This window comes from Corvus brachyrhynchos, unplaced genomic scaffold (genome assembly GCF_000691975.1).
Source record: "Corvus brachyrhynchos isolate BGI_N302 unplaced genomic scaffold, ASM69197v1 scaffold94, whole genome shotgun sequence".
NCBI lineage: Eukaryota > Metazoa > Chordata > Aves > Passeriformes > Corvidae > Corvus > Corvus brachyrhynchos.
In genome coordinates this window covers 6,914,639-6,942,046 of record NW_008238330.1, presented here as the reverse complement: position 1 = coordinate 6,942,046, position 27,408 = coordinate 6,914,639, and the positions used below count along the sequence as shown (strand labels likewise).

Genomic DNA, 27,408 nt, shown 5'->3' with positions numbered 1-27,408 from the left:
CATCTGTGGCAGGGGGATGGAGGAGGCTGGAGCCAGTGGCCAGACATCCTGGTTCTGATTTTGACCCTGCAGCTGCTTCACTGCCAAGGCACTTCAGCTCTGGGTGCCTTTGCCTCCTTCCTGTAAAGTGTGGTTTATCAAGACTAGGCCAAGCCTGCAAGGAGCAGAAAAGTGCAGACTATTTTTAGTGGCACTAGAGGGGATCACTTGAGCATGCCGGGGAGCTGTGACTCGCACAGGAGGGAGGCAAAGCCCGGTCACTTCCAGGTCAGGCACAAAGCTGCCATGGCAAGGACTAGCATTAGGACAACAAGGTTGCAGCAGGAGGGCATTTTGGACAGGATCTATGGACAACGTGCTCCTTGAGTCTCCCCAGTTTGCAGTGGATCCAGCAAAGCTGGTGACAGCTCCTCTGCCACATTGCTGCTCTGGCCCTTTCAAAATGACCCCCTAGGCCTTTGCTTCCTCATGGGTAACTCACATTATCTGACAGTGGGTTTGGCCCACCACACATGTTTTCACACCAACCACTGCTCACACAAGTTTGCTTTTTAAGAGCCTGTCCTTGAACACTCAGCCATACTTTGAACCTAGCCTTACACAATTACTCATCCCTACAGCTGCTGAAAGCATGACAACACTGGAGAAGCTGAGAAACCTGTGGCATGGCATTTCCCAACCTCCACCCAGGAAGGAAATGGTATTTTTCATTTTTATGTTATGCTTGGTTACCTTTTCTGTTATCTTGTCAGCGAGCAAGGAATAATGTTCGCAGAGTCTGAGCATGAGCCATAAACATCTTTTGTGGTTATCAAATGCCTCCGTGTTTGCTTTGCTATTTAATTACAGGACTCACGTAGGGCATTTATTGTTTGCATCTGTTGCTGCTGTGAACAATGTCTACTCTTCTGATCACCACAAAGGCAGTTTGTTATGTGTATCCCTGTCAGTGACATGTTTTATCATCTTGCTGAGCAGACCCCCCTGCTGCAGGGGGATCTGGTGCTGCAGCTTGGCGTGTCCCTGAAATAGCCAGATACTCAGGATACCAGGTCTGCCACTGTGAAATGGATGCTAGCTGAATGCTGAAACCAGTTTTTTGAGGTTTCTGAGAAGATTTTTCTTATTACAAAATATTTTCTTCTTCTTCTTCTTTTATATTATATAATATTATTATATATTCTTATTACAAAATACATTTTCACGAAACATTTAAAAGCTCATGTTTTATAACATGATGATCTCAAACACATGTCCAGAGGCCAAATTAACTGAATCTCTAAGTAACAAGAAAAATGCACTGGCAGCATCATTAGCCAACCTCATCCCACTTTCCTATTTCTCAAACCTGTAGTTTTAGTGAATGCAGTGGATTTTGTTTTCAAGCACCATACATCACAGTACTTACAATTTTTTCAGTTTTGCCTCCTCCTATTTAACTTTAGCCATGTTGGAATGATAATCTGCATCTTGTTATGAGTTGCAATTTTTGGTCATCTAAAAACCAAAAGCTACATTAATATACTAATAAAAGTAGCCACATTGTGCCCATTCTCTACAATGCAGCTTCAACAGTCTGCTAGCCAAGTCAAAAAATTTTGTCGTTTTCCTTCCATACTGGGACAGGAAGCAGTTATTTTTACTCTTAATCTGTTTTTTTTAAGATGGCACTAGGTACAGAATTAGCAAATTGCTCATTCTGTTCTGCAGGTTTTATAAGACAAGCTATGGCTGCAATTAAAATATCCATTTGCTCACCCTTCCTCGTATTAGCATATGAACTTCAAACCTACGAAAAGCAGCCGACTGAAATCTCTGGAAACCAGAGTTAAGAGGATAATCTTGTCCCCTATACAATGTCCTACTTGCTGTCTCCTTGTATCCCAAGAAACAATATGTGTACTTTACAAGAAGTTCATTAAAGAGATACCAATTGCAATGTAAATCCACATTAGGGCAACCCAGGTGCATTTACTAAAGTACATTTAGTGGGAATCAACAAAAAATTTTCCTTTGGGAGTATGCTTTCATTTGGCCCCACGGGAGGAATTTTAATGTCAGGCAGGTACTTTGCATTCCACCTACCATCGTGTTAAAAATAAACAGTAAACCCCAAACCAATTTAAGTACATCTCAGTCTGTGTGGCAGCAGAGCCTGATTACCCTGAACAGAGTGTAGGTGGTCCCTCCATGAGGGAAATCTGACTGATGGGCACCAATTTAAATGGGCAGGCTGCTGATGAAGGTTTCTAGATGTTGGATGTAAGATAACTCAGGCCAGCTTTCCTACAGTCAGCACTGACTCCAAAAATCAATGCACAATGCTTTCTTTCTGCTTTAATAAAACATGTAGAACTACGTAAAGCTTGGAGACTAGATTATATTTTCAAAGCCATAAACCATGCTGTCTGCTCACAAATGACTTTGGAGAAACTTGTAAAGTGTCCTTTGATAATCTGTAGGCTCAAATAAAAACAAAAAGGTTTCAAATGGAATTGTTGCCACTTGCATGTCTATCTATACAACTGCATCTTAATTTCTCTAGGAAGCTCACAAAACATGAATTATGTATGTCTTAAAATGTTACAAAGGCATACTATAAGCTTAGCTGCCTGTCTGAATTATTCTATTCAGACATCTACTAGTATATAGGGACTGAAAAAAAAGGGTTTAGGTCTGACAGTGTCATACTATCATCATAGAGATCAAAGGACTTTTTCTCATGCAAGACTTGACAAAACGTGTCTCTTTTAATGAATAAGAGTTGGATAAAGCATGAGATCATAAATGTTTCACTAAAACACCATAAAATCCTTCCAACCAAGTGCTGGTTTGATTATTTTTGAAACTTTAAAAAGGAATAAACCTATATAAACATAAATTGAAGAACCATGATGGCACAGTATGCCATTTTGTCATCAAAAGGAAGTCTTAACATGTGGCTTAAAGAACCCTTGAGAACAGGCACTAAAACCTGAGGGGAAATTCAGTCACCTCGCCTCTTTTAGTGCCTGTCATTCCCCAATTCAAGAGAGGAGGAAGTAATTCTCTGTATGTGCACACAGACCTCCTACAGACCCTCAATGCACAAGCTACTGTGATTAATCAAAAGTTTGAAATTAAACTAAGAAGCTCCTTTTCTTTAATTATGATTAAACATCAAAGCAAGCAGTCTAGATTTTTTAGCAGAATCTCCAGGTCTCAAGAGTTACCAATCAATATACTGAGAGTGTCCAATTTTGTTCTGGAGGTTTTAGAGAAGGAAGGGAAGGAGAAAGGAATAAAATGAATGACCCCATCAGGCAGGTGGATGGTAAACCGTAACAAAGTGGTGTTTCATACACTACCATGACAATCAAGTTATTGAAACTGAAAAACAGTAGCACAAAGAAAAGATGAAGGATTTTTTTTTTTTTCACACAAGTAAATTACTGCATCTTGTGAGGTCTGCTCTCTTCCCGTTCACTTCTGAAAGGACGGGCTGAATGCTCCCCGGGCCCACGTGGCCCTTGCCTGCAAAGTTTTCAAAAGTGGCTGCATAGAATGGGTACCCTGAGCACACAGGGAAGATGCAGGCAGAATACTAACATGTTGTGATCACCAAAGCCTCTTGCCAGGTAAGGATGAAAAATGGTGGTGTTTAGTTTGGTAAAGCCATTGGCTGCACTGGCAGCTGTCACCCACCAGCCAGATGGGTAAACCTTGGGTACCACTATATAACGTTTCAGCCCCCACAAACCCTCGAGTGCTTCACAAGCCCACACAACAACACAGTTTGCTTCACTCACAGATCCCTTCAGACGCTTATCAGCTGAGTAATGCACATCACCACCACATGTCATTTGAAGTGGATAAGAGCGCAAAAATCTCCTTATGACTCTAAGAAAGGATTTAGATAAGCAAAACATAATTAGAGAAGTGTTAGGAATGAGAGACGCAAGAGCTTAGCATTCCCTCCCCTTTACGGAAACAGTTACAAAATCAAGAGTGATTTCTGCAGGCAGAGATCCTGGGTTCAGGATCATGCAGCACAGTGCCACCACCAGACAAAAACCGTGGTAGCCCAATGGCAAATGTTTCAGGTTTGCCCCGTGGAGTAAAGAATTGCCCATGTCTTCAGTGACACATGCAGTAAGACATAGTGCCGATCTTGCTGGACTTGACAGAACTGATAGGTGAAGTCACAGGATTATCAGCAACAGAAAACACAAGTAGTAAACTAGTCAGATCAGAGAAAAAATTCCCTGATCTTCCACAAACCTCCACAACAATGCCTAACACTGCAAAGTAAATTATTTTGTTTTCTTTTTAGGGTGACCTGTGCCAGTGCCAGAAATGGAACCATTCTTTTTCTGAATTCCCTAGGATTACTAATAATATGTCAAGTCAAGTTGTGGGAAATTATGTAGACAAATCCGTCTTCTACTGAGATAGAAGGCCTGTAAGTAATAGGCAGCTGTTAATATATTTATTTAAAACAACCACATATTATGAACTAGTCTTTATAAAGTTGCTTTTTAAGCTCTTGATTTTAGCAACACTATACTGTTCAGTGAATTATCTTGCTCTTGCTCCTTCTGTGTTCCTAGATCATTAGGTAGGAGAAGCATGTCAGAAATCCCATGTAAGGACAAGCCTCTAGGTCATCTGGCTACGACAGCATGCATTTTGGACTTCCTTTCTCTCTTTAGCCAGGACTCGCGTACTGCTGCCAACTAACTTGCCTGGAAGAACTCAAGAAAGGTCATTCTTCACTGTGACCTAAGAATTCACCTTCACTCTGCAGTAGAAGATGGACATTGGGGCACTTCAATAATAGACTGTTCCAATTACAAGTCAGGCATGATCATTCCTAGTAGCTCTCACATAACATTTAAGTCTGGTGACTTCAGAGCACTTGTAAGGCACATGCTGACATTGAGCAACAGTCTCACTTTTCACTCCCAACCAACAGTTCTATAACAAACATCTCCCAGGGAGAGGCTCAAGGTCTAGTCAGAGGATCCCAACGAAGATAAGGATGCCAGCTGGCCACAAAAGCATGAGTTTGTCATTCTTAGAAAATGCCAGGGGTACTGTTCAGCCTCATGGTAAATTAGGTAAAAATTGGATGTCTAGGGACCATTAAGACAGACCTGTTCTTTATAGCTTTTCTGAGGGTCAGAAGATTGGCTGAAGCTTCCAGAATTCTTACTGAGGAGGTTTTTCGTTGAATTATTACTTCACTGGTTTTCAGGGTTTGGTGGTTTTGGATTTTTTGATTTTGCTTGTTGTTGTTGTTTTTGGGGTTTGGGGGTGGGTTTGTTTGTTTGTTTTGGTTGGATTTTTGTTTGGTTTGTTGGTTTTTGTTTATTTGGTTTGGGGTTTTTTGGGTTTTGTTTTTGTTTTAGCAGGTTAAACTGCACAGCACTCTGTCATGATTGTGTCCACTCTTGAATGTTTTATCACTTTAGTGCTCACATGAAATCAAAGGGATGCACAAAATTATCACTGCAGTACTCTCTCTGCATTATTTACAACCTTGGAGGCTGCAGCACTTCAGCATAATATTGCTAACATAAAAAGGCAGAATTTCCCCTCAAGCCAGGATTTTAGTCTCATAGTCTGCAGTGCAACATGACTGAAAAAGGTCTATAGACCTCCTTACCTCTCCCATCCTCTATCCACCACTTTCTAAATGCTGGCATTCCGATGTGCAAAGCATCCAAAGGGATGAATCTCTAGGCTTTCAGCAGAATGGGAATTAGTAAATCCCTGTGCCTCTAGGGAAGAATATATGGCCTTGTTTCACCATTCTGCCCAGTCATTCCCACCCCACCCTTTTTCTTGCCTTGTTAAAGTCCTCTGAAGTTGCCCTCATTTCCTTCCATGTCTTGTTCAAAAGCTGAATGCAGATACAGAAGAACTCCTCAAACGATCTGTCATGGGTGAAGAACATGGGATGGAAATCGTTGCAGGTCTCACTGGCTAAAAACAGAAAAACAAGGGGGGGTGGAATAAAACATGTACAGGCAGGAGCTTCAAAAAATAAATGTAAAATACAATCAGCCACAAAATTTAGAAAGCAAAGTGTATTTGAGTGAAATCCCAGTTCTTGCAGCAAAGGATGTCAAAACACTGTAGAGAAAAGCCAGCCTCAGCCTACAGTCTTAAGGACAACAAAACACAGAATAGACCCTGTCTTTAGGAGACTGACAGCAAGAAGAGGAAGTGACAACCTGTTTGCCTGAATATTCTCTCAATGTTTTTTGTTTGTGCCAAGTTTTGCTGCTTGCTCTGGGACAGAGAGACAAAGGGAAAACGCACAATTCTCCTCATCAAAACAAGAGCCTTCCCCACTGCTAACAGCATGCTCCATCCTGCCTGCTGGGTACCAAACACCAGGGCCCATCACTCACAAAATAGGATTAGATCAATGTACACACTGAAATGTGAAGCTCTGCTAACACAGGAGATGATCTACCATATTGTACAGAGGTAACAAGAAAAACGTTGACAGATACAATGATAAGAATATAACTGATTAAATTTGTTCTTTGAAAATAACCAGAAACAAAAGCAATGGACCTTCTATAATCTGTCCCTTATCTGAGACTGACATAATAAAAACCAACCAAACAAAACCAAAAAACAATCCCCAAACTTCCTTATTTTTAATAAAACACTGGCTTTAAGGGGGGAAAAAAAAAAAATCAAGGAATACTGTAGTGACGATCCCAAAATGGAAAAGCAGGAGTGTGCTGTGATTCTCCTTGAACAAAGAATGAATTTTCAAAAACTAAGGACTGAAGCAATGCTGACCTCTGGGCACATCTGAGCAACCTGAGCAGAGAAGGACCTTTAGCCAAGGACTGAAAAAAATCTTCAGACTCTGCCATGACTTGCAAGACCACTTCATTAGGTTGCATATCTATGTTCTTAAAAAGACAAAGAAAAAAGTCAAGCTGAATAATCTTTCTTTATATACCTAGTCCCCAATCCTCTCAGCTTCAGCTTTCACCCCTTCATGAGTGCGCCTTTGAACTTTTCCAGCAGCCACTCATATGCCTAAAAAGCATCATCTTTCCTTACTTCAGGATCAAACAGCCATTACTTAGGCAAACTTCCTCCTGTCCAAGAACAGCAGAATTATAAAGCACTGGGATAATCAAGCACTGGGATAAATCACATTTTCCCGAGGCTGAATCACTGTCTGATGCCCACTTTCTCTCACTGGAACTGGACAAATTAGACTCTGGGCAGGAGGATGCAAATGGCTCAGGCAGGCTGACTCTGCACCAGCTGCAGACACTTGGTCTTGGTATTTCTTCTAGCCACAAAACCGTCCTTTCAGTGTGTTTAGTTACCTCTGCTGCACCAGCAGCTCTGCTGTAGGAACATAAATTGTGTTTAGAATCACCTGAACCCTCAAAAAAAAAAAAAGTTTCTGATCTTTCCCAGCATGCAGTATTCCAATTATAAAGCAAAACTCTGAAGTTTAATTGTAAATTTGAAGCTTAATTTTAACATTAGATTTACTAAGATCTAATCAATTCTTCAGCTACATGGCAAGGATGGGAGTTGAATCTGGAGCACAGGTTTAATTCTAATCAAGTAAACTCCATTTACTTCAAAGGATTTGCAGTCAAGAGGGAATTAGTCAAAGCAGAGACCTATATTTATGAGGAACAACTCAATCCCTTTAAAAGAATAAAATGCCTCAGGCGTGCTTTTCAGAGCACCTTCAGCTTCCATTCATTCCGCTGGAGCTGCAAGGGCTCAGCACTTCCAATAATCAGACCTTCAGCCTGTAATAATGTCAGAGACACAACAGAACAGATTCTCAGAGGGCACTTGTCTTTAAGTCATGAAATACTATAATGATGAGTAGAAATAAAATAACAGAAGAATGCAGCCAGTACCTTCACTGTATAAATCACAGCACGAAACAAGGCAATAACCCTCGACACACACTGGCCTTTCTGATCCTCCTCAAAGCCTGAGCTTCTCACTGCTCCTGCTCATAAAAATCAATAAATCAAAATTAATGGAAAGGCTAGGGATTCTCAGAAAATTGATCATCGGTTCTAACTCATGCTCCTTATGATAATCACCCTCAAACTGTATCTACTATGCTGACTGTTCTGCATGCAGAATTGGAGATGCCACCTCTCCCCACCTTATTTTATAAGTAGGCAATGTATGGTGTTTTATGCCTTTCAGTCTCAAAATGAAAGAGTAAAAATCACTGTTACTGATATAAATGGAGAAAGGTGGGCCTGTTAGAAAGCAGGATAAATGTCTTAAAGCACAAAACAGATCTTAGGAATAATTTGAAACCAAATGATAAACAGCTTCTCCAAAATTCCCAACATCATCCAGATAGCAGAGAAAAGAAAGAAATCCAGTCTGCTTCAGCAGTAGATTTTTGTATGCCTCGAAAATTCTATCCACATTAATACAAAACAATAGAATTCAATGGAAAAACCTTCATGCTGCAGCTCTAGTTAAATCTATGTCCTGCTCAGAGTGTTTAAATATCCAATGAAGGATAACCCTTGTTTCAATACTTTCCTTCTCTTTTTGGCAAGTGAGATGAGGATGAAGGAAAAGGTGATGCTGTTGTTGCTACTGTGTTGAGACCAAAGTAAGACTGAGTTACAAACTGCTGTCTTTGCCCACACTCTCCAGCCCCAAGGCATCTCCGATATCACAGCACTGCCTCTCTGTGCACAGTGAGCAAACTTAGAGGCTGCTCAGTTTTACTAATTAAAAACGTCTTGAATTTATTTTTCCACTAAATTGAAATTTGACTAGTTCTAAACTGAAACAGAGGTCTAGCCTTAGTAAAATTTGGAGACCTTCTGCATAAGAGTGCTGCGTGCAAAATTCTGGCCCTTAAGCCCAGCACTTTCTAACCATCCTTTTCACAAGCAGGGACCAATCACATTTACAACCACATAAAAACATCCACATGGCTGCAATGTGGGGACACAAATCATCATGATTATTCACCATCAAGTTTTAATTACGCCTCTGAGAGATCACCTTCAAAAGGCAAGCCACAGATGTCTAGCCTACATAAATCAGGTGAAGATCTTGTTGATTTTCCATTCTTGGCACAATTCTTGGAGCTGTAGATCAATATGCCACCTCTCAGAATACAAGTAGTCCCTCAAGTTTCTAGCTGATCTGTAGCTGGAACTTTGAGAAAGCAGCTTAGTTCATTTCTCATCATAAATCGCACTGGCAAAAAAAAGAGCTAATTTGTACCTGGGAGTTTATGTGGTTCCTACAGTGTGTATTTTTAGTGTCTACCCAACACAATTTTGTCAGTTGCTTCCTAAATTACAGTAAAGACATTCAAGAATCCCAGACTGTTTGAGGAGTAAACAGATTTGACATGTTACGTTGTTCCTCTGTGGATTAGTAGAAAACAACAGGCAGAAAAAAAAAAGTGAGAAAGACGAAAAGAGCTATACCTTCATTTTGTACCCCATCTCTAAACACCTTTTCCCAGGAGACAGACTATCATCAGGGTTGAATTTCTTTTAGCTGTGTCAAGAACACCTAGGTATTTGCATATTTGTGTAAGCCTGTCTTGAAAGGGCACAGATTATGTGATGGTGTTTCAATAAGTGTTTTGCTTGAACTAAGCAGAGATTTAAATTTCAAAGTTGCTGTGGGGAACTGAATATGGACAACAGGGATTTCTTCATGCAAGAAAGACTCCAGGGAAGGACCAGTGCACCAGACCAGACAGCAGGCTGCTGTGTCACCTCACTGTTCAAAGCAGTATGAACAAAAGACCACCAGTTCAACAGAAACTGGCTGACTGCTGTAAGGGCTTGTTACATTTCCCCCCATGTTAAAAAGTAGACTACACGTAGATATCTATAACTAGTTTCCACTTGGAAGGGAAGGAAAAGGTTGATACAATTTCTTACCTTAGACTGTTTTGTGGAATACTTGGGAGTAACACAGGGATAAGATCTCCCTGCCCCCAAAGCTAAAACAGCAGGCAGAGACACAGTAATATACCTCTGTAGGCAAGGTACTGCCCTTGATCTAAAGAAAACTCTGCCTTCTTTCTGACTCTGCTAAACTGCTGTGTTGATACTACTCATCCCCCACCGTGTCTTTAAAATGGCATGTGGTCATTCTGACGTCTCTTGTGAAGTTCTTGAATTCAAGAAATGAAAAAAGGTTGTACTGGTATGAAGGCCATATCTATCATGAAGGGAATGTTTGAAATTAGGAACCACCCAACCCATTATTTGCAAAATCCATTCATGATGCTTTGGGGGATCAAGATGAGGTGACTTAAACAGTCATTGCTCTGTAAATTTAAGGCTTGGACCCATGAAATTGGGAAGGCATATGAAAGACAATCACAAATGAGACACTTCATTCAAGAATGTCAGCCAATTGGTCTACAAAATAGAACTTGAATAGATCTGATTAAGTAGATAGTAAATAAAAGTGATAAGGCTGCTGTGTATTCTCAAATATTTCAAAAGCACGCAGTCAGCTTAAATCAATTGTATTATTCAGTCAGCCATCTAAACACGGTCAGCTGGCAAAAATACTGTCACGCAGAGAGGCAGGCAGGCACCTGTGGTGAGGAGTCAGCCTCTGAGCTGGGGATGGTATCAACAGATCCTGTGCACCCTGAAAATCATCAAGAAAAGCATCCTGAAATTGCATTCTAACAATTGTGAGGTGAGAGAAGCAGTGATGCAGAACCCTGAGAAACTGGTTTGCAAAGTCCCAGGGAGAGAGGGGTTCAAGAACATCTCCCTGTCTGAAAGGTACCTGGGAGCCATGTGATCCAATTTTCAAAGAGCTGTGCTTTCTCTTCCTGAGCTGCTGCTTAATTCAGTGTGAGTCATTTATCCCTTCAGTTGTTTTCCCGAATTTCACAGAATGGAGATGATAATATTTCACCAGAGAGGAGGCGGGTGGAAAGAACCACTGCACTTTCAGCAGTGCAGCAAAATCCACAAATGAAGGGTGCCATACGGACCTTGGAAATACCATCTCCACTTGGCATGGCCTCCTCTGAGATTATTATTTGCCAATAAGAGAAGGACCAAAGAGCAACTAATTCTCACTAGCTCTCAGGAGGAGAAGCACTGTAATTTCTGCTTCTCCCTGAAGATGCAATACAGTAAAAATAACTACTGCCATGACCATTTTTATATATGCAATCAAAAATTCTCTCAGTAATACAAGAACATATAAGAAAAAGAGCACCTAATACTGCAGAAATACAGTGATTGCCCAGTTTTCTATACTGCTGATCCCTGTGGTCTTCCAGCAATAATTTGAACCTTTGGCTACATTTCTGGCACGATAGGGAATTTTTTTTTAATTTAAAGCAAGGAAGGTCACTGGCAGTGCTAGTGCAGTAATGAAGTAGTAATATTGCTGCCGATCGTGTAATTTTCTTTCCTAGGGAACAGTTCTTTTTGGAAGACTCCACTGGTATTAGAACAAAAGCCACCAAATTGCCTAGCAACACAGGGCTACAAGAGAGCTTCAACGTTTTACCTTACCTGATCACATATTTAGTCAGAATAGAAGCTATAAGGAATTGCTAAGCATGCAGCAAAAGCCATCAACTCAAACACCTAAGAACATAAGGCAATACCATGTCTCTGAACCTGTGAGATCTATAAAGGAGCCATAGAGGGAAACTGGAAATAAAAGCACAATAAAAGGCGTCCTACGGTCTGCGAGTTTTCTCAAGGCTGAGAATAAATTTTAACATGCAATGACAAACAAGAATTCCATGAAGCTTCAGGACTAGGATGTTCATGGCATATGAAGCCCCAAGCTCTTCAGTAACTTCCCCAGATTTGCTTTAAAGGGGACTGCTGCTATGTCAGAAAAGCATATTCTCTCCCCAATATATCATTAAATAAGGGAGCTACTCTTTAAAAATCCACCTCTCCCACTGTCCCAAATAAAAGTGGTGAAAGAAGAACCCTGACTATTGCAGCACAAGTCAATAAATCTCTGCACTCATCGCTACTAACAGATTCAGCAGTCCAGAGGTGGCAGTAAGTAGGCAGCAGACTCACTCTGCCACATCCAAAGGTGATGGTGAACTGAAGGAAACCAATGGAGCCACTTGTGTCCACACAGGCCGGCTGACTTTGTAAAGATAACTCCCTCTTTACTGCACGTCTCCTACTTAGAACAGGCCTGAAGACTGAACACTATAGTTTGGAAATGCAAACAGAAAGCCAAAGTGCAAAGAGAATATAAAAAAAGGCTCTTATATGCAACTAGGAAATGAGAAAGATTACTAAGATCATCATGCTGATAAGAGTTCCCCATCTTGTTCAAGAGCAGCCTATTTTTGTTTGTGACAAAACAGGTGCCAATTATAAATAAATCTGAACTGCCTCTGCAATCTGTCACAGCACACTGCTGGGCAACAGGAAAGTGCTTTGCTTCCCTCTTGATTCCTCCACTACTTCCAGTATTAAAAAAAAGCAGTAATCAATAACAATAAGAAAATGTAGTTTTAAAACCTGATGGATAAATTAGAATATCATTTTCAGAAGTGAGGGAGCACTTCATATGAATTAGTCATGCACTGCTAGAAGAAAAGTCCTTGAGAGTGGAAATTGAATGAAAAAGCAAGAGCTTGTATTCATCATACCAAAAATAAATAGTCTTTTGGGAAGAAAAGGACATAGGTCCACAAGCACATATCTAATTATGCTCTGGCATATTTACAGTATCCCTGAACAACAATACAGAAGCACAGAATTATCCAGGTTGGAAAAGACCTTCAAGATCATCAGAATGTTGATTAGCGTGACGAATTTGCTTGTGGCCTATGAAGTCTTTATGGTCACTTCTAGCAAACATAGAATAAAAGGGAAGTAGATATATCAGGAAAAATCTACAGAAGGTTGTTTAAGAAATAAAGATATTATTCAAAACTTTCTTACAAACTTTAACACTGCTTCTCTGTCACGTTCCTATCAGGTTCCTGACATTTTGTAAAGCACACATGAAAGCTTAAAAAATATCAACCAAACCACCATATAAAAAAACATTTCTGACAATTTCTAGGCCCACAGATTGTCTTCTTGAAGTCCAGCAGACACAGGTAGTGGCACTGACAGAAGGCCAGTTAAGCTCAGACATATAAAGGGAAGCACCTTCTCACGTCTGTTCCATGTTGACACCCTGTTCCTTTACCTGTTGCACCCTTTCTCTCCTAAGCCCTCAGAGAAACTAGACTTAATCTCATCTCCAGACAAATCAGGAAGAATGCCAGGGGCAATGGGGGAGGTATATATATGCAGCATTTATAAAGAGCAGTGTAAAGGCAATCTCTTACCCTGTGCAAACACCCTTTTTAGTCCTACAGTACCCATTGGCAAAGTTTATTGCTAAATGCTACATTCTGGTGCAATTTCTAATAAATGTTGCAGCACCTCAGACACAGAACTCTGAGGGCTGGGGTCAGAAGTTCCTGGGTGCAGAAGAAGTGGGCACTTGCTCTGCCTCTGCTTGTTCATCTCCTTGATGTCACCCCCCACAAGCATTACAATGAGAAACTGCCTTTCATGGTAAAATTGCTGACTTTTCATGTCTTAATCTGACTGGTTTAGAGAGCACCAGTTTATTGCTTCTCCTGAAGGGATTCTTGCTAAAAAGCAAACACTTACCTCTAATTACTCCTTTTTTTTATTAGGAAGTTACACAGACTGTATTACAGGTTATAACTCAGGCCTCTCCAAAGACCTTCTGTGAGATGCTTCATTCAGAATATACTCTGGTTACCATTTGAAATACAGACCATGCTGTTTTGATTCACAAGAGAGGATGAACTGTCACTGAAAATTAATTCTGCTTTAAGTAGGCTGGCTAAGGTTCCATCCTTAAGCAAAACTTAAAGGAGCCTATGAAAAGCTGCAGGAAAAACACTGCATACAGTAACCTGGGACATCTGTGGATTTTTTAGGTTCCCCCTTGCCACCTAAGCAGCTCACATTCCCTGTTCCCAGACAAGGACCTCCTCATTAAAATCAGGTCTTTAAAACTATACTGCAAAGAAATTATGTAGTCCTTGTGTAAGACAACTAGAGTAAAGAACATATTTTTGGGGGGTATTTGGTCTTCCAGGTAAGCAACAGCAGGACAACTACAAGGAAAAAACCCAAATGAGCAGATGGAGAAGCCAACAAACCAACAGTCAAGTCAGGAAGGAAAACAATCTTTTTCCTGGTACCAAGGCATTCCCGTATTAGAAAAAAGGTTACAACTGAATTACCCATGCAGACCTGGCACAAACCATCTGTACTCACCATCAGAGGTGTCTGTAAATGAGATGCCTCCCCTGCTGCACTTTTATGACAGGCTGTTAGACTGCCTTCAGTGTCCCCATGGTGGGGTATGAGACAGGCTGGCTGCCTGATACCTCTGCCTAATCAGTCAGGCCAGCTTCCAAAATGTAAAAGCTGTGAGGACAAAGGTCCAGTTACTTAGAAAGTGAGCTGAACTCACCCAGCTCCTCTGCCATCACAGAAAACGGGACAGGACAAAAGCACTCTAAATTCAACCACTTGCTTTAAATCAATCCCAGATATACTCAAAATACCAAACAAGGTAACAGACTGAGACACAGGAGGAAATTACATCAATATCAGTAAAAAAAAAGACTGTGATTAAGGTGAGGGAGTTCACCATATCACACATCCTAGAGCACAGCACCTCATCTTTCATGTCAGATCTGTTCTGAGCTATGCTGAAACTACATTGCTTGCTTAAGAATCAGGAGATGCACACCTGGTATCTGTCCTTGACTTATTTGAAAATATGTGCGGTGCCACCACTACTACAGCTCCACATAGGACAACCCACCTTAGCAGTAACACCTCTCCTCCCTCCCCTTCTGCATCTCTACAAACTGTACCTCCTTTCAAATATGCATATTTATACATGCATGCACTGAATTGCCAAATAATGGATACAACTCTGCACAGGCAAAATCCTGTGCAATAAGCCCCAGGCTGGGAACACTCCCTACCATGTCTACAGCCCACTCTCTATTCCATTCTTGGTCTGCCACCGGCAACCAGCAGCTCTAAGCATGGCAGTGACAACATGGTGATCTGTGGGGAAATCTGTGGGCAAATCTTCCCACTCCCAATCCTTTCTGGAACCCAGATGGACTTGCTGAAGCAAAGGTCATTAACTTACAGTGAAAACTGCACCTTACTTATCTAACTGCAACCAGCTAAATTGTTTTCTCCCCCTACAAATTTTCTTAATCTGCAAATTATGTTTTTAACTCTCTGGGCTAGAGTCCCAAAGTCAGACTGACAGAACAAAAATAAAACTGCTGAAGCGTACTCTTTTTTACACAGACCAAACTGAGTAATTGCTACTCACAAAATGGGAAAACAGTGATGTGGCAGGGTGCAAGCTGCTCAGGACATGCTGAACCTCAGTGCTTGTTAGTGTTTTCATCCACAATAATCACCATCACACACTAAGTGCCAAGCATCTTCAAATGGCTTTGTGAACATTAATCAACCTCTAGAAGGACAGTAGTTAACACTAACTCTTCAAATGTCAAGCTTGACCTCTTGAAAGGCAAACGGAAAATCAAGTTAATTAGGCCACAGGCTCAAGAAGAGAAGCTATTTAAATAATACATTTCCAAGTGGCACATTCAGCTCATAAGTTACTCCACTGGAGTTTTTCACTTCATAGACCACTATGAACTAAGCTGTACAATATTACAGCTGACAGAGCATAGTTTTGGATAGGTAGAACTACTGTCATCAAAAGTTATGTTTTAGAAATGTTTAATTAGGCTGTAATATTGCCCTATTTTATGTTATTACTCTTCTTTATAGGCTGAAACATTAAACCAGCATTTCAGTCATACCACTATAAAAAAAGAGTAGTTTAAAACATTGCATTTTAGTCTGGAAAAACAGGTCCCTTGCTTAAAGGTATTTTAGAGCGCAAACATTTTAAAATTAATTCCTGCCCTATATCCTAGGGCATTTGCATTGTATACTAACAGATATAACTCATTATAACTCCAAACCTTAAAGTTTCTAAAGAAGCTTAGAGAATCACCGAGTTCAGGATAAGTGAAGCAGTGCAGATTGTCTCCTCATGATGCTGGAAGATAAAAGGACTGCAGGATGCTGGGAGATAAAAAGCCCTTGAATATAAACCAAGTGAATACATGGAAGACCAGGAGAGGAAAGAGGCCCACACAACACATTAAGACTTGCTGAGGTCACATCTTTGCAAAATATCAGAATCAGGACAATAAGGACGAAATTTAGTCTGCACTATAATGTCTCAGGCGTTAATAACAGCACAACATTCCCTGGCAGCTTGTTCCATTACTCGTGTAGTCTCTAGTTTTGCTGTTGCCATTATTTGATAGGTTTTCTCTTTTGTATTGTAAATCTATTATTTGTTTTGTCCTTGTTGACGGCAAGAATTGAATAAAGTAATTTTTACATCATGCCTTGAGGTTCCTGAATACATTTATATTTTTTCAATCACTTTATTCCACCCTGACCATGAGTAATTTCCTAATTTTTCCTTGAAGGTCTTATTTGCTGAAATGTACTATCACTCACTCCAGAAATATGTCTGTATGCATGAGGATCACAGAATAGAGACATAGAAAGATGAAAATAATGATTTCTCAGAACAAACAAACAAACAAAAAAGAAGCAGGCAAAACCCTTCAGCTGAATTTTCTCTGTTGGACTATGGCTGTATTTGAAAAAGGATCTAAACTAACCTTCTCAGAAATTCTCTCCTATTACTCCCATTGCAGATGCTTAGCAATTTCAGACATGAAAATGAAAGTCATCTTGTATATATAAGACTACTCTCTGTTTCTGCATTTCGGTTTAAAATTAGTTCTCAAAATTTAGGATTATTGCTTGGCTGTTTTTTTACAAAGCATTATCCCACTCATGTCTCAAGAGATACTGCATATGAGGCAAGTGTACTATCCTCACTTTTATTAAAATAAACTCATTCATAACACAAGCTAAACAATATATATTAATCTGAAAAAAATACCATCATGACCTAAGAAAGCATTTTTCAAATTTCTTTTTGGCTGAACCTGACCATCTGTGACATCTGTATGTACAGGTTGTTAGCACCAATTCAAAAACTGTGAAGGAATACATCTGGAAAAGGAAAGTGTTTCCCAATCTACTGTGACAAGTTAGAGAAATAACATTTCCAAACCAACCATCAAGAAATAATTGAGATTTCAAATGGGCTTTTGAAGAAATATCTATTTTTCTCCATTGTCAAGAGGACAGGTAGGCTATGTTGTCCATTTTCCAATTTTCAAAACTACTAAGGCAAAAGAAGCACTGGACTTATGTTTTTCGAAAAAAATTCCCATTTAAACTTGTGAAAAGTAGTAAAAACTTTACCTATGTTAGATTAAAATTCAGCAGCCAGGAGTTTTTCCCAGCAAGGAATTACAGAGAGTCTGAACTGAATTGAATTCTAAACCTCTGTGGTTTTGGTTTAGGGATTGTGTTTGGATTATTTTTAAACTGGAACCCAACCTGGTTCAATATCTGGAAATACCTCCTGAGCATGAACTGGCACAAACTTAGGAAGTTCATTGCTCTTGGCAGCTCAGTGGAACGGCTCAATTGAAAATAGAAACACTCTATCCCCAGTTGCAAGTTGTTGAGCTTGGAGAACTAAAACCTGACCATTGCAAATATTTCTGCTCCTGCTGGAGAAAACTTGCAGCCAAACTGCTCCATGTATCTACGTGTATCTGGTGTCACAGGGTCAGAGCACATTACTTCTCTTCTCTTCTCTTCTCTTCTCTTCTCTTCTCTTCTCTTCTCTTCTCTTCTCTTCTCTTCTCTTCTCTTCTCTTCTCTTCCTCTTGCTGCCCAAATGTAGCATTAGCACCAATCTCACTCCCCCAGTACAGCAGATGTGTCCCAGCTTAAACTGGAACCCTTTCAAAATAGACTCAACTGATTTCTCCTTGTGTTACCCATTTCTATTTCAGAGGTCAACACGTCCTCAAACAATGAGATGCAAGGGGTTCCACTTTTCTCTATAGATTTAACAGGAAGCTCAAACTTACAGCCTTCTTGTTTTTCTTCTCATGCCTGAATGACGTGAGGGAAATTTCTCTGAAAGTAAAATCAGCACAGTTAATGTTTTTAAGATCTAAGTCCAAGCTATCAGTGGGTTTTGACAGCACAAGTGTCATTCCAGCTAAAGCTGTGCTCCAGTGGATGCCCACACCAGCAGAGGAGGAACTTCTACCACCTCCCAAAAGGAGCAACTGGGACACACAGTTGGGGACATAAAGCCACCCGGGCAGTGCCATATTTCTGTGCCACAACCCTGCTGTGGTGCCTGGCCTGGCCTCCCCTGGGCCCAGAGAATGGGCAGCAGAGGACCTTGCTCCTGTCACACTGAGACTTCAGTCCCCCAGTTTGGTGTTTAAACTTGTAAATAGCCACAGTTCCTTCACACCCTTATAAAGGCATCAGGTCTCACAGAAACTTCAGTTTTCACAGCTACCCACACGAAGGTACCCCAATTATGTGCCAAACTTACTGCTATATAATTTGCAAGAGAATCTGATTTATATCAAACATCCTCTTTCTTAAATCATGCCCCTTCTTTCACCATAAAACAGCCTTTCTCTCATGAAGTCCATTCCCTCTGACCTACAGGAGGCCTTGCAAGCAAGGCAGATTTTTAATAACTTTGTCATGCAAGAGGAATACAAAAGCAAACACAAGGCTTATACTTAACAAAGAGAGCAGGGAAAGGTGAAATTGGTTATTGTCATGGCTGATCTCAATAGCAGGCACAGCTCAGAACAAATTTTGAAAGTAAGTAAGAACATATTGAGGTGAATAGAGACTGGAATAAATATTGCACAGGCTTACCAGGAAGGGATCAATTCTGATTCATCTAATCCTTGACAAAATAACTCTCGTTTCTCATAGGTGAAATGTGGTGGGCTTTATCAGCACAGCAGACAATTTAGTTCTCCTGCATCTGACTCAATTTAAGAAAAACATTTTGATATAACTCTTTGTGCCAGGCAGAAAATCAGTAATTCATCTGGAGAAAATAGGATTTGATACAAGAATCAGTGTGGTGTGTGAGGTGCAGACCACACACAGAAATAACAGAAAGAAAAGGGGAGGTATCAAGCTATGAGCAGTACTGCTAGAATTTCTCAAAAGTCAGTCTCAGACTCCAGATTTTTGTTATTGACCTTGACACAAAAATCTAAGAATAACTCTAAAATTTGCTGGAGCCCAAAACTGGTGGCACTGCTGATGGTATCATAAGAAAGATCAAACTGTCGTAAAGGAAGGACTTTGAGACCCAGAGAAATCAGAATGGTATGATACTGAAAAGATTTTGAGTAATAAAAAGGATTTCTGCTCTGAGACTCATCAATTGTAAAAAAAAAAAAACCAGTAGAAAAAAGACATTTTGTATACAGAGCCACCATTATGACAAAAGTCCTAAGAAAAGCAACAGTAATCCTAAAACATGATCAGTGAGAAATTTCTGTCACAGGTAGTGAAGTATAAAAATGATGTGATTACGCTGGTAATACACAAACTAACACCTGCAATTCTGGGCACCCGTATGCAAGATGTAGGGACTTAAATGAGAACATGAAAAGAAGAGCTCCTAAAATGGTCAGGAAGTGGAGAATGGTATTGAAATGGACTGAAATGTCTATGTTTGTTTAGCTTAGCAGCATGAGGGCTAAATGAAATAATACAAATACATGGGGGAGAGGAGAGAAACAGAAAGAGAAGACCTGTAAAATAAAGAACAAATCTGGCACAAAGATTTACAGATTTAAACTACTTCTGAATGTATTTAGGCTGGAAATGAAGAGGTTTTGAACCCTCTCATGCATGAAAAGAACAGTAATTAGTATAAGACTGTAGTTCAATAAATCCATGAATGGGCATACATGTTGTGTCTACCTGCAGTGATCCAGTTCTAACCCCTCATTTTCACTTCTGAAGTAGTGCTGTTTTCTGCATTTACATCGTTAAAGCCAGGCCAGCTACCCCTTAGTGCTGCATTCATTTGCTCTGCCTTAATTTGACTAATGTTGATTTACTGAATCTACAGTAAGAAAATGTACTGACCGTAAAAGGCATACACAAAAAAAAGTGTACATTTCAAGAAAAAGAAGTAACTCATCCTGCACAATGCCAGAAATCCTTTTTATTTAAACCTTTGTAATACTTTACTGGAAATTAAATTGCACTAATGACGGTGTTACATCATCAGTCACAGTAAGCATTAGGGAACACAGGGAAAATTCAGAACATTTCAATGATCATTATGACATTGCCATCTTAACGAACAATAATTGTGTGCACTATTAAATGTACAAAAATGGAAAGTAAACTAAGGAATCTGCCCTGCACTCACACACTCTTTCTGGCAGTTTCATAACTATTACAAATATTGCATTATTACTTTTTCTCCTTTCCCAGTTCCAACTACTTTTCTCATGTGATCACCTTTGAAATTATCAGTATGTTAAGATTTTCTAACTTTGTGCTTTTAGTTGAAGTGGCTGGAATTTCAGGTAAACACTACAATACCCTCTAACCTTTGGCCACAAAGCTCACACCTCCTCTGCAGTGTAGAGGTGGACCAAAAATAGCATCGTCTTCAGTAGGTTTTTCTCATCAGCTGTGGACCCGAATATATCAACTGGGACTGAACTGATTCGAGGTTTTCTTGCTAAGACAAGAATCATGCACCACAGCTAAGCTTCTTCGAGTATAGAATAGGGTTAGTGTTGTCTTTCTTCCTCTGAGAGTGATTGTTCAGATGGTCCAATACATATCACTTGTCATGGTAAATCTACCGGTATCTCAGAAACAACCTTGCCCTGGGCACTCATCATTCAATTCAGTCTTGATGGGAGGTGGAACACTCAGCTATTATAACAAATCAGCTCTCCAACACTCCAGTAAGATGGTGTAAAAGTCAGCTCCACCTTAGACTCCCACTGATAGAAAAAAGAACAGGCAGGTAGAAAAGAGGCACAATAGTTCTTCTTATTAAACAGATTACTTACTATTACTGAATAGTTGACTGATATTTTTATGTTAAAAAGATTATCTCTCTGATAAATCATCACAGAGAGTCTTAATAGTCACCTCTCATTTAAACACCAGTTCTTGCAAGCTGGTGCTTTATATTTTAGTAAATCCCTAAATTATATAAACGCAGGGAAATGTTAAGCCCAGCCATGCAGCCCATAATGAAGGTGCTGCCACATCTAGTTCTGAATCTGCCACAAACAAGATTCTTTAATTGTGCTGTGAATATATTGTTCACTGCCTACAAACTTTCACCTTCCCCATGCTGAACAACATCGCTGCTGAGGGTCACTACAGGCCTCCAGTTGCCCTAAAACTCTTGTCAAACTAAGCTAGACGTTACCCAAATTTCACTATTTGGAAAAAAAAGCCAGAAATAGGAAACTTGCTTCTTAACAGAGTGTAAAAGAACTCCTGCTTAATATGAACATGCCCAGCAGAGCTATGAGGTAAGCGAACTCTGATCCAATGGCAGAACTAAGCAGAGTAGTTCAATGCATGCTTATGTGATAAATCTCCTTATTTTATTATGCACCAACATCTCCATGAGAAGTATTTTAGCTATGATAGGTATACTGATGAGACCAAAAAAAAGAGGACTATTTATATCACAAGAGAAGTTTATGTTTTTGAAGTATCTTCTGGGCCATTTTTTATTATGAATCGTTCTGATCCCCATTTTGCATGACTCATTTTGCATTGCAGAGAAGTTGCCTGCAATTTGATAAACTGTGCTGATAATAATGAGTCGGGCATTAATGACTCAAACTTCAGCAAAATAATCCTAGCATAAAATGGCTTGATTTGGAAGGGACCTTAAAGATCATCTGGTTCCAACCCCCTGACATGGGCAGGGATACATTTCACTAGACCAGGTTGCTCAGAGCCCCATCAAACCTGGCCTTGAACACTCTCAGGGATGAGGCATCCACAGCTTCTCTGGGGAACCTGTTACAGTGTCTTATCACCCTCACAATAAAGAATTTCTTCCTAATATCTAAACTAAACATACTCTCTCTTTTTCTTGAATCCATTCCCCCTTGTTCTGTCACCCCATTCCCTTATAAATAGTCCCTCTCTATCCCTCTTGTAGCTCCCTTCAGGTAGTGAAGGCCACAATTAGGTCATCCCAGAGCCTTCTCTTCTCCAGGCTGAACAATTCCAATTCTCTCAGCCTTTCCTCATAGGTGGTGTGCTCCATCCCTCTAATTGTCTTGGTGGCCTCCTCAGGACTCTCTCCAACAGGTCGATGTCCTTCCTGTGCTGGGATCCCAGAGCTGGATGCAACATGTGAGGTGCATGTATGTGTGTGTGCTTTTCTCTGTCATTGATCTCTCAAAGCAGTATCTTCCAACCTGCAGTTAACAGAGCTGTCAGATGTCTGATATGCAAACAGAGGAAGAACAGTGGGGCAACTGTACTAGACCAACTGGTGGTTGTCAAAGATGAGCAACCAACTTCCAGGCTTAAGGAAGAGCTTGCACACTTGGGAGCATTTCCTTTCTGTTTCTGATACAATCAGAGAAATGCAGCAAGCTTTTTGCTAAAAGCTTGTCATATTATTTTGTAAAAACTTTTCCCCCCATTAGCCTAAAAAATTTACTTAACAAACTTTGCCTCTTTCAGAATAACATAAAAATTAGCATTTTACCTGTGCGTAATACTATAAAAGCAAATAGCTACCACTATCCTGGAATGAGCCCTTCCTGGACTTGATTTGGAAGAACTAGAATTCCTTCAGAGAGATAGATGGAGACATGGCTGTGTGTGATCTTTCTTCCATTTTATGTGTTTTCAAATAGAGGCACATGAGCAAGTATTGTTCAAAAGCTAAATATTTACTTTATTAATCCTATCAGGATGTCTAGAAATTGAAGCACTGGATCTCCATTGCACTGTGCCTACTTCCACAGCAGAAACGTGCTGGCAGGGCTCCTGACACTGATCCCAAGCCTCAGTGCTTGGGCTGGAATCTCATCCTCTCCCAAGAGATTAAAGCAATTATGTTTTAGCATGAATACCATCTAAAGCCAAGTGCAGAAAGAACCCACAGGCTCTTGAATCACATCAGTACTGGTACCAGCAATTTTGTAAGTGCTCTGAAGGCAGCAGTGAGTAACAGGCAATGTTTTGTGATAGTCAGCTGCTATCACAGCCCAAACAGAAAGTCTCAGTTATGTGCAGGTCAAACTCCGTTAGATCTGTCATATGCAGAGGAGGTAGCTGGTTGGTCTGGTTCAAAAGTGCAGCAGCACTAGCACATGTAAGGGGTGTTTTTTTATTAAAGTAGCCCAAGTAGTACTGTCCAAATCATGTGAAAGAGTACTTGGGCTAAACACAAGATTAAACAGGAACAAAAAGAAACCCAGAGAGTCCTGAGCACAGATTTTGTGGTGGGAATTCAATGGGGGTGGATAAAGGAAGCAGTTAGAGGGAGGTGGTATGTATGTGTGTGCGCGTTTGGTTGCTTTTTCTTTTTAAACTTTCTTCCTCCACTTTATAAAATACTTATTTGTGTATTTACTGGATACAAGCCATTCTTATGACTCAAACACTCCTGCCTAAGAGATTGAAAAATAAAAAAAAATTATACTGCTCTACTAGCAGGCACAACAGAATTATTCACAGAAAAAGGCAGAGCATTGCTTGACACAGTTAAAAAGAAGAAAGACCACATGGCATGCGTAGGCACTTGTGGTCAGGAACCTGAAACATCAAAACATACCATTTTGATGGTAAAACAAGGAAAAGAGAAGGTGAGAAATGCTTATCCTGTTCTACTAGCATAATCTATCTCAAGACATTATATCTTGCAAATATTTCCACAGGAATGTCTTCTAATTAATTTGAAGAGCAAGTATATAAAGTCAAAGAGACTATTCACATAAAAACTTTGTTACTGTACATATATTGAAACAGACAAGTGTCAGGAAGTCTTTGGCAACAGTGTTTGAAGAACAGCATTAATACATTGCTTTATGTGCTGGCTTTTTTCCCCTCTGCATATTCAGTTTTGATTAAGTCTGTTATAAAGTCTAAAGAAGATGAAGCACTCTTGCACAGACAACAGTTGGATATATTTTGAGCCCTGCATTTATTATAGTACTTTTGGAGGTCTTTCTTAAATGTGTAGGACTAATTGGTAGCAATCCAAGTGAAATTATACAGGCTTAGATTTAGGATTCACTTATTCATATGAAGGAAAAACTTTTGCTAAAACTGATACATGGGAAGTTCCATGATCTGGTCTGCAGGAAAAGGATGAAATTATACACAGACTCAGCAAGGAGTATCTTAATTAACACATGAAAGAAGGTTAAAGAATAACTTCTGAGAACATCCTAGGCTGTGATCTCAGTAGAATTGGTAATTTACTTTTTAATTTCCCATGGTTTTTTATATATATTTTTTTAACAACACAGGAGGGAGGAGCATTAGAAAGAGCCCAACAGGCTCAGCGATGGAAGAAAGGATGGGAGAGTCTCTGATCACTGTGACTAACCTGCATCTGAGAAAAAGATAGCAATAGATAATCTCATGAAGGTAATTTGCCAATATGTAGTATAAGATTGAGTTGTGTGAAGACCTTATTTATCACAGGCTGACTTGGCCTAGAAGTCTTCAAAAAGCATACCTACCATATAATGAACAAATAACCAACCCCCCATACTAAGCAAAAAAACATACAAACAAAAGAAACCCGACAACAACCCTTCCCCTGACCCTGCCCAAATCTCTGTATACTCAGGATCTGTCATAAACATCTAAGTGGGAGACCTGCTCTCTAGATCTCCTCTCCAGAAGGTGTACTTCTCTCAGGAAAAGGACCGATGTACTTCACAGCTCCTTAAAAGCCCATCCATCTCCTGATGAACTCAGGAGGACACATCTTTGAAATCTAAATAGGGTTCAACTTGTACCTCACTGTCCAAGGAGAGTGGCTGACAGGTCACTTCTTCCAGACTTTACTTTATCCAGTGTTGCTCTGGCTTACTGTTGTATTTGCAAGAGTTCTCATCAATCATTTTGGCAGCTCAGATTTACAAGGGTGTTGGACTCTCATGACCCTATGTCAAAAATTTTCTACGGATTCAACTTAGGCTAGACTCTGCTTTTCCTATGGGAATCCACACTTTCCTCTGCATTGCATCAAATGCAAGGGTAAAATTTCATCTTTTATGTTCCTCTGCACAGAAACAGAAGCAAAAATGAGGACGTTCTAGAGGCACAAGTGTTTCCTGACATCAAGTGTTCAGATACATATTCTTTTTTCCTAGAATTATTACTTAATCCTCCCAAAATAAAAATTAAGTATTTTATAAGTGGCACTCCATGGCTGGCTATGATCTAGAGGAAGTATAAACCAGCTGAAGTGATCAATGTTGTACCAAGAAACTCAATGATTTTATAGCAACCAACTGTCACTCTACTGCACCAACACCCATCAGATAAAATAATTGATAGTGCCCCAATCAATTGGTATAAGGGAAATAGAGTCATTATATGCTGGTACTGTGCCAGGGGATCAATATCTCCTTCACACACAAACATCTTTGCCTGGCTTTGACATTAATTACCCACAAATATCTCCACATTGGTGTGCCAGTGGGAGACCATTATCCTATGTCAGCATTTAATAACTTTGGTATTCCCCTTTAATCCTCACTGTGCTGACCTTACCTCTCTTGACAGCCACCACTTCAGGATCTCTCTCGACTCCTTCACTTCCCACACAAAGGATTTGTGGTCATGTTTGTGTCTCATGAAATTTCCTATTCATCTTCTCTTTTGCTGAAAACTTACATCCATCAGACCTGGAGGCTCGTGAAACTGAGCTCATAGACAGGGTGCATGGTAAATGCCAGGAATTCCATTGGGACATCATGGAATTTCCAGCCTTCATGTGCACTTTTTATCTACCAGTTGTTTGTGTCACCTGCTATCAATATTTATATTATAAATGCTAGCAGTGATTTTTTTTTTTTTTTTTTTTTTGGGACTGATGGCAGTCACGTTAAGCTTTCATCTGAAGCCCAAAATAAAAAAAAAAATCAATAACATAAGGGAAATAAACATTATGGAAAGTTTTATTTTGATTTTCAGAGGGATCAATGAGAATTGTCTTATTGTGGATTTAGACCTCTATTTAAATCCCCAAGATCCCACAAGGATCTGTTCATGTCTAAGTGTCAGATCACTCCAAAGATGTTCCTCACACCAAAGGAAAAAATTCTACTGTATTCAGAAAGTTATTTTCTTTATATTTTTATAACTTCACACTTCTCTTTGTTATATTGGGTTGAAATTGACTCATGCACCCAAATTATTAGGAAGGACAGGCACAGATAGACAATAGGTAACATCTGGCTCATTTTCTTAATAAAACAGGCTAAGAAAACTTTGCAATTTTAAGTGTGGAATAAAACTTAAAAATATGAACGCAAAAGGCTGAAATCTGCAAAAGAAAAAATCTAAAGAAAAAAACCCAGCCCTAATTCCAACATAAAGAATTATATTCAAGAATCATGTTGTTAAAACCACCTCATATCTTAAAGCAAATACAACAAGTAGCATGAGACTTGAGGTTGTGTCGAATATCTAAAGCAGCACCACATGGAGTGAAGTTCATTATGATACGCCAATGAAGCAGACTCAGATGATGAAAATCATCAATCTTGGTGTTGTTTCTATGGGTTGTCAAAGAGAAGCTGGTACATGCAACAACATCAGCGAATATTCACAATGAAAAACATTGGAAATGTATTTTCACTGCAGAAAACAACTGCCCCATATGGTGGTTGCTTTCTTTATCTACAAGAGACCTACTCTTCCTCATGCCAATAATCCCACAGTTCTTGCCACCTCCTATCCTATACTTTAGTAAAGCAGTGTCTCCTCATTCCAAAAAGGTTGTTTGTTTTTAATTTGGATATGGCAGAGAAAGCTACCAGTCTGATAGTCATCACAGATGATTTGATACATATCCTCACTGAGCTATTAAAATACGCCCTGAATATTAGGGCTCTCCAGTCTATCCAAATTATTTTTAAGTTTCACAAGTTGTTGAAAACATAGTAAACCCAAGGTATTATAACATGTGGCGATGCGATATTTTTATTGTATTTTTATATAAGTTTTCTGTACCCCAGTGGTTCATCCCTACCTTCCCCACTCCTATTCCCAGTTGGTTTGCCCCAGACCCAAGCCGCTCCCCCGGTGCTCCCTACATGGGAGCTCTCCTCCCCTTGTTCTAGCTCTTTCC

At 39.9% G+C, this 27,408-nt stretch overlaps 1 protein-coding gene across 3 annotated transcripts in view; it reads right to left on the bottom strand.

Annotated features, from left to right (window-relative positions):
- ELMO1 (engulfment and cell motility 1) overlaps positions 1-27,408 on the bottom strand; it is a 304,753-nt gene that overhangs the window by 98,678 nt on the left and 178,667 nt on the right. For all 3 annotated transcript variants that reach the window (XM_008633859.2, XM_017734444.1, XM_017734443.1), the window contains one exon: positions 5,831-5,967. In XM_008633859.2, coding sequence (XP_008632081.1) covers positions 5,831-5,967 — 137 coding nt within the window. The remainder of the gene's footprint in view (positions 1-5,830; positions 5,968-27,408) is intronic.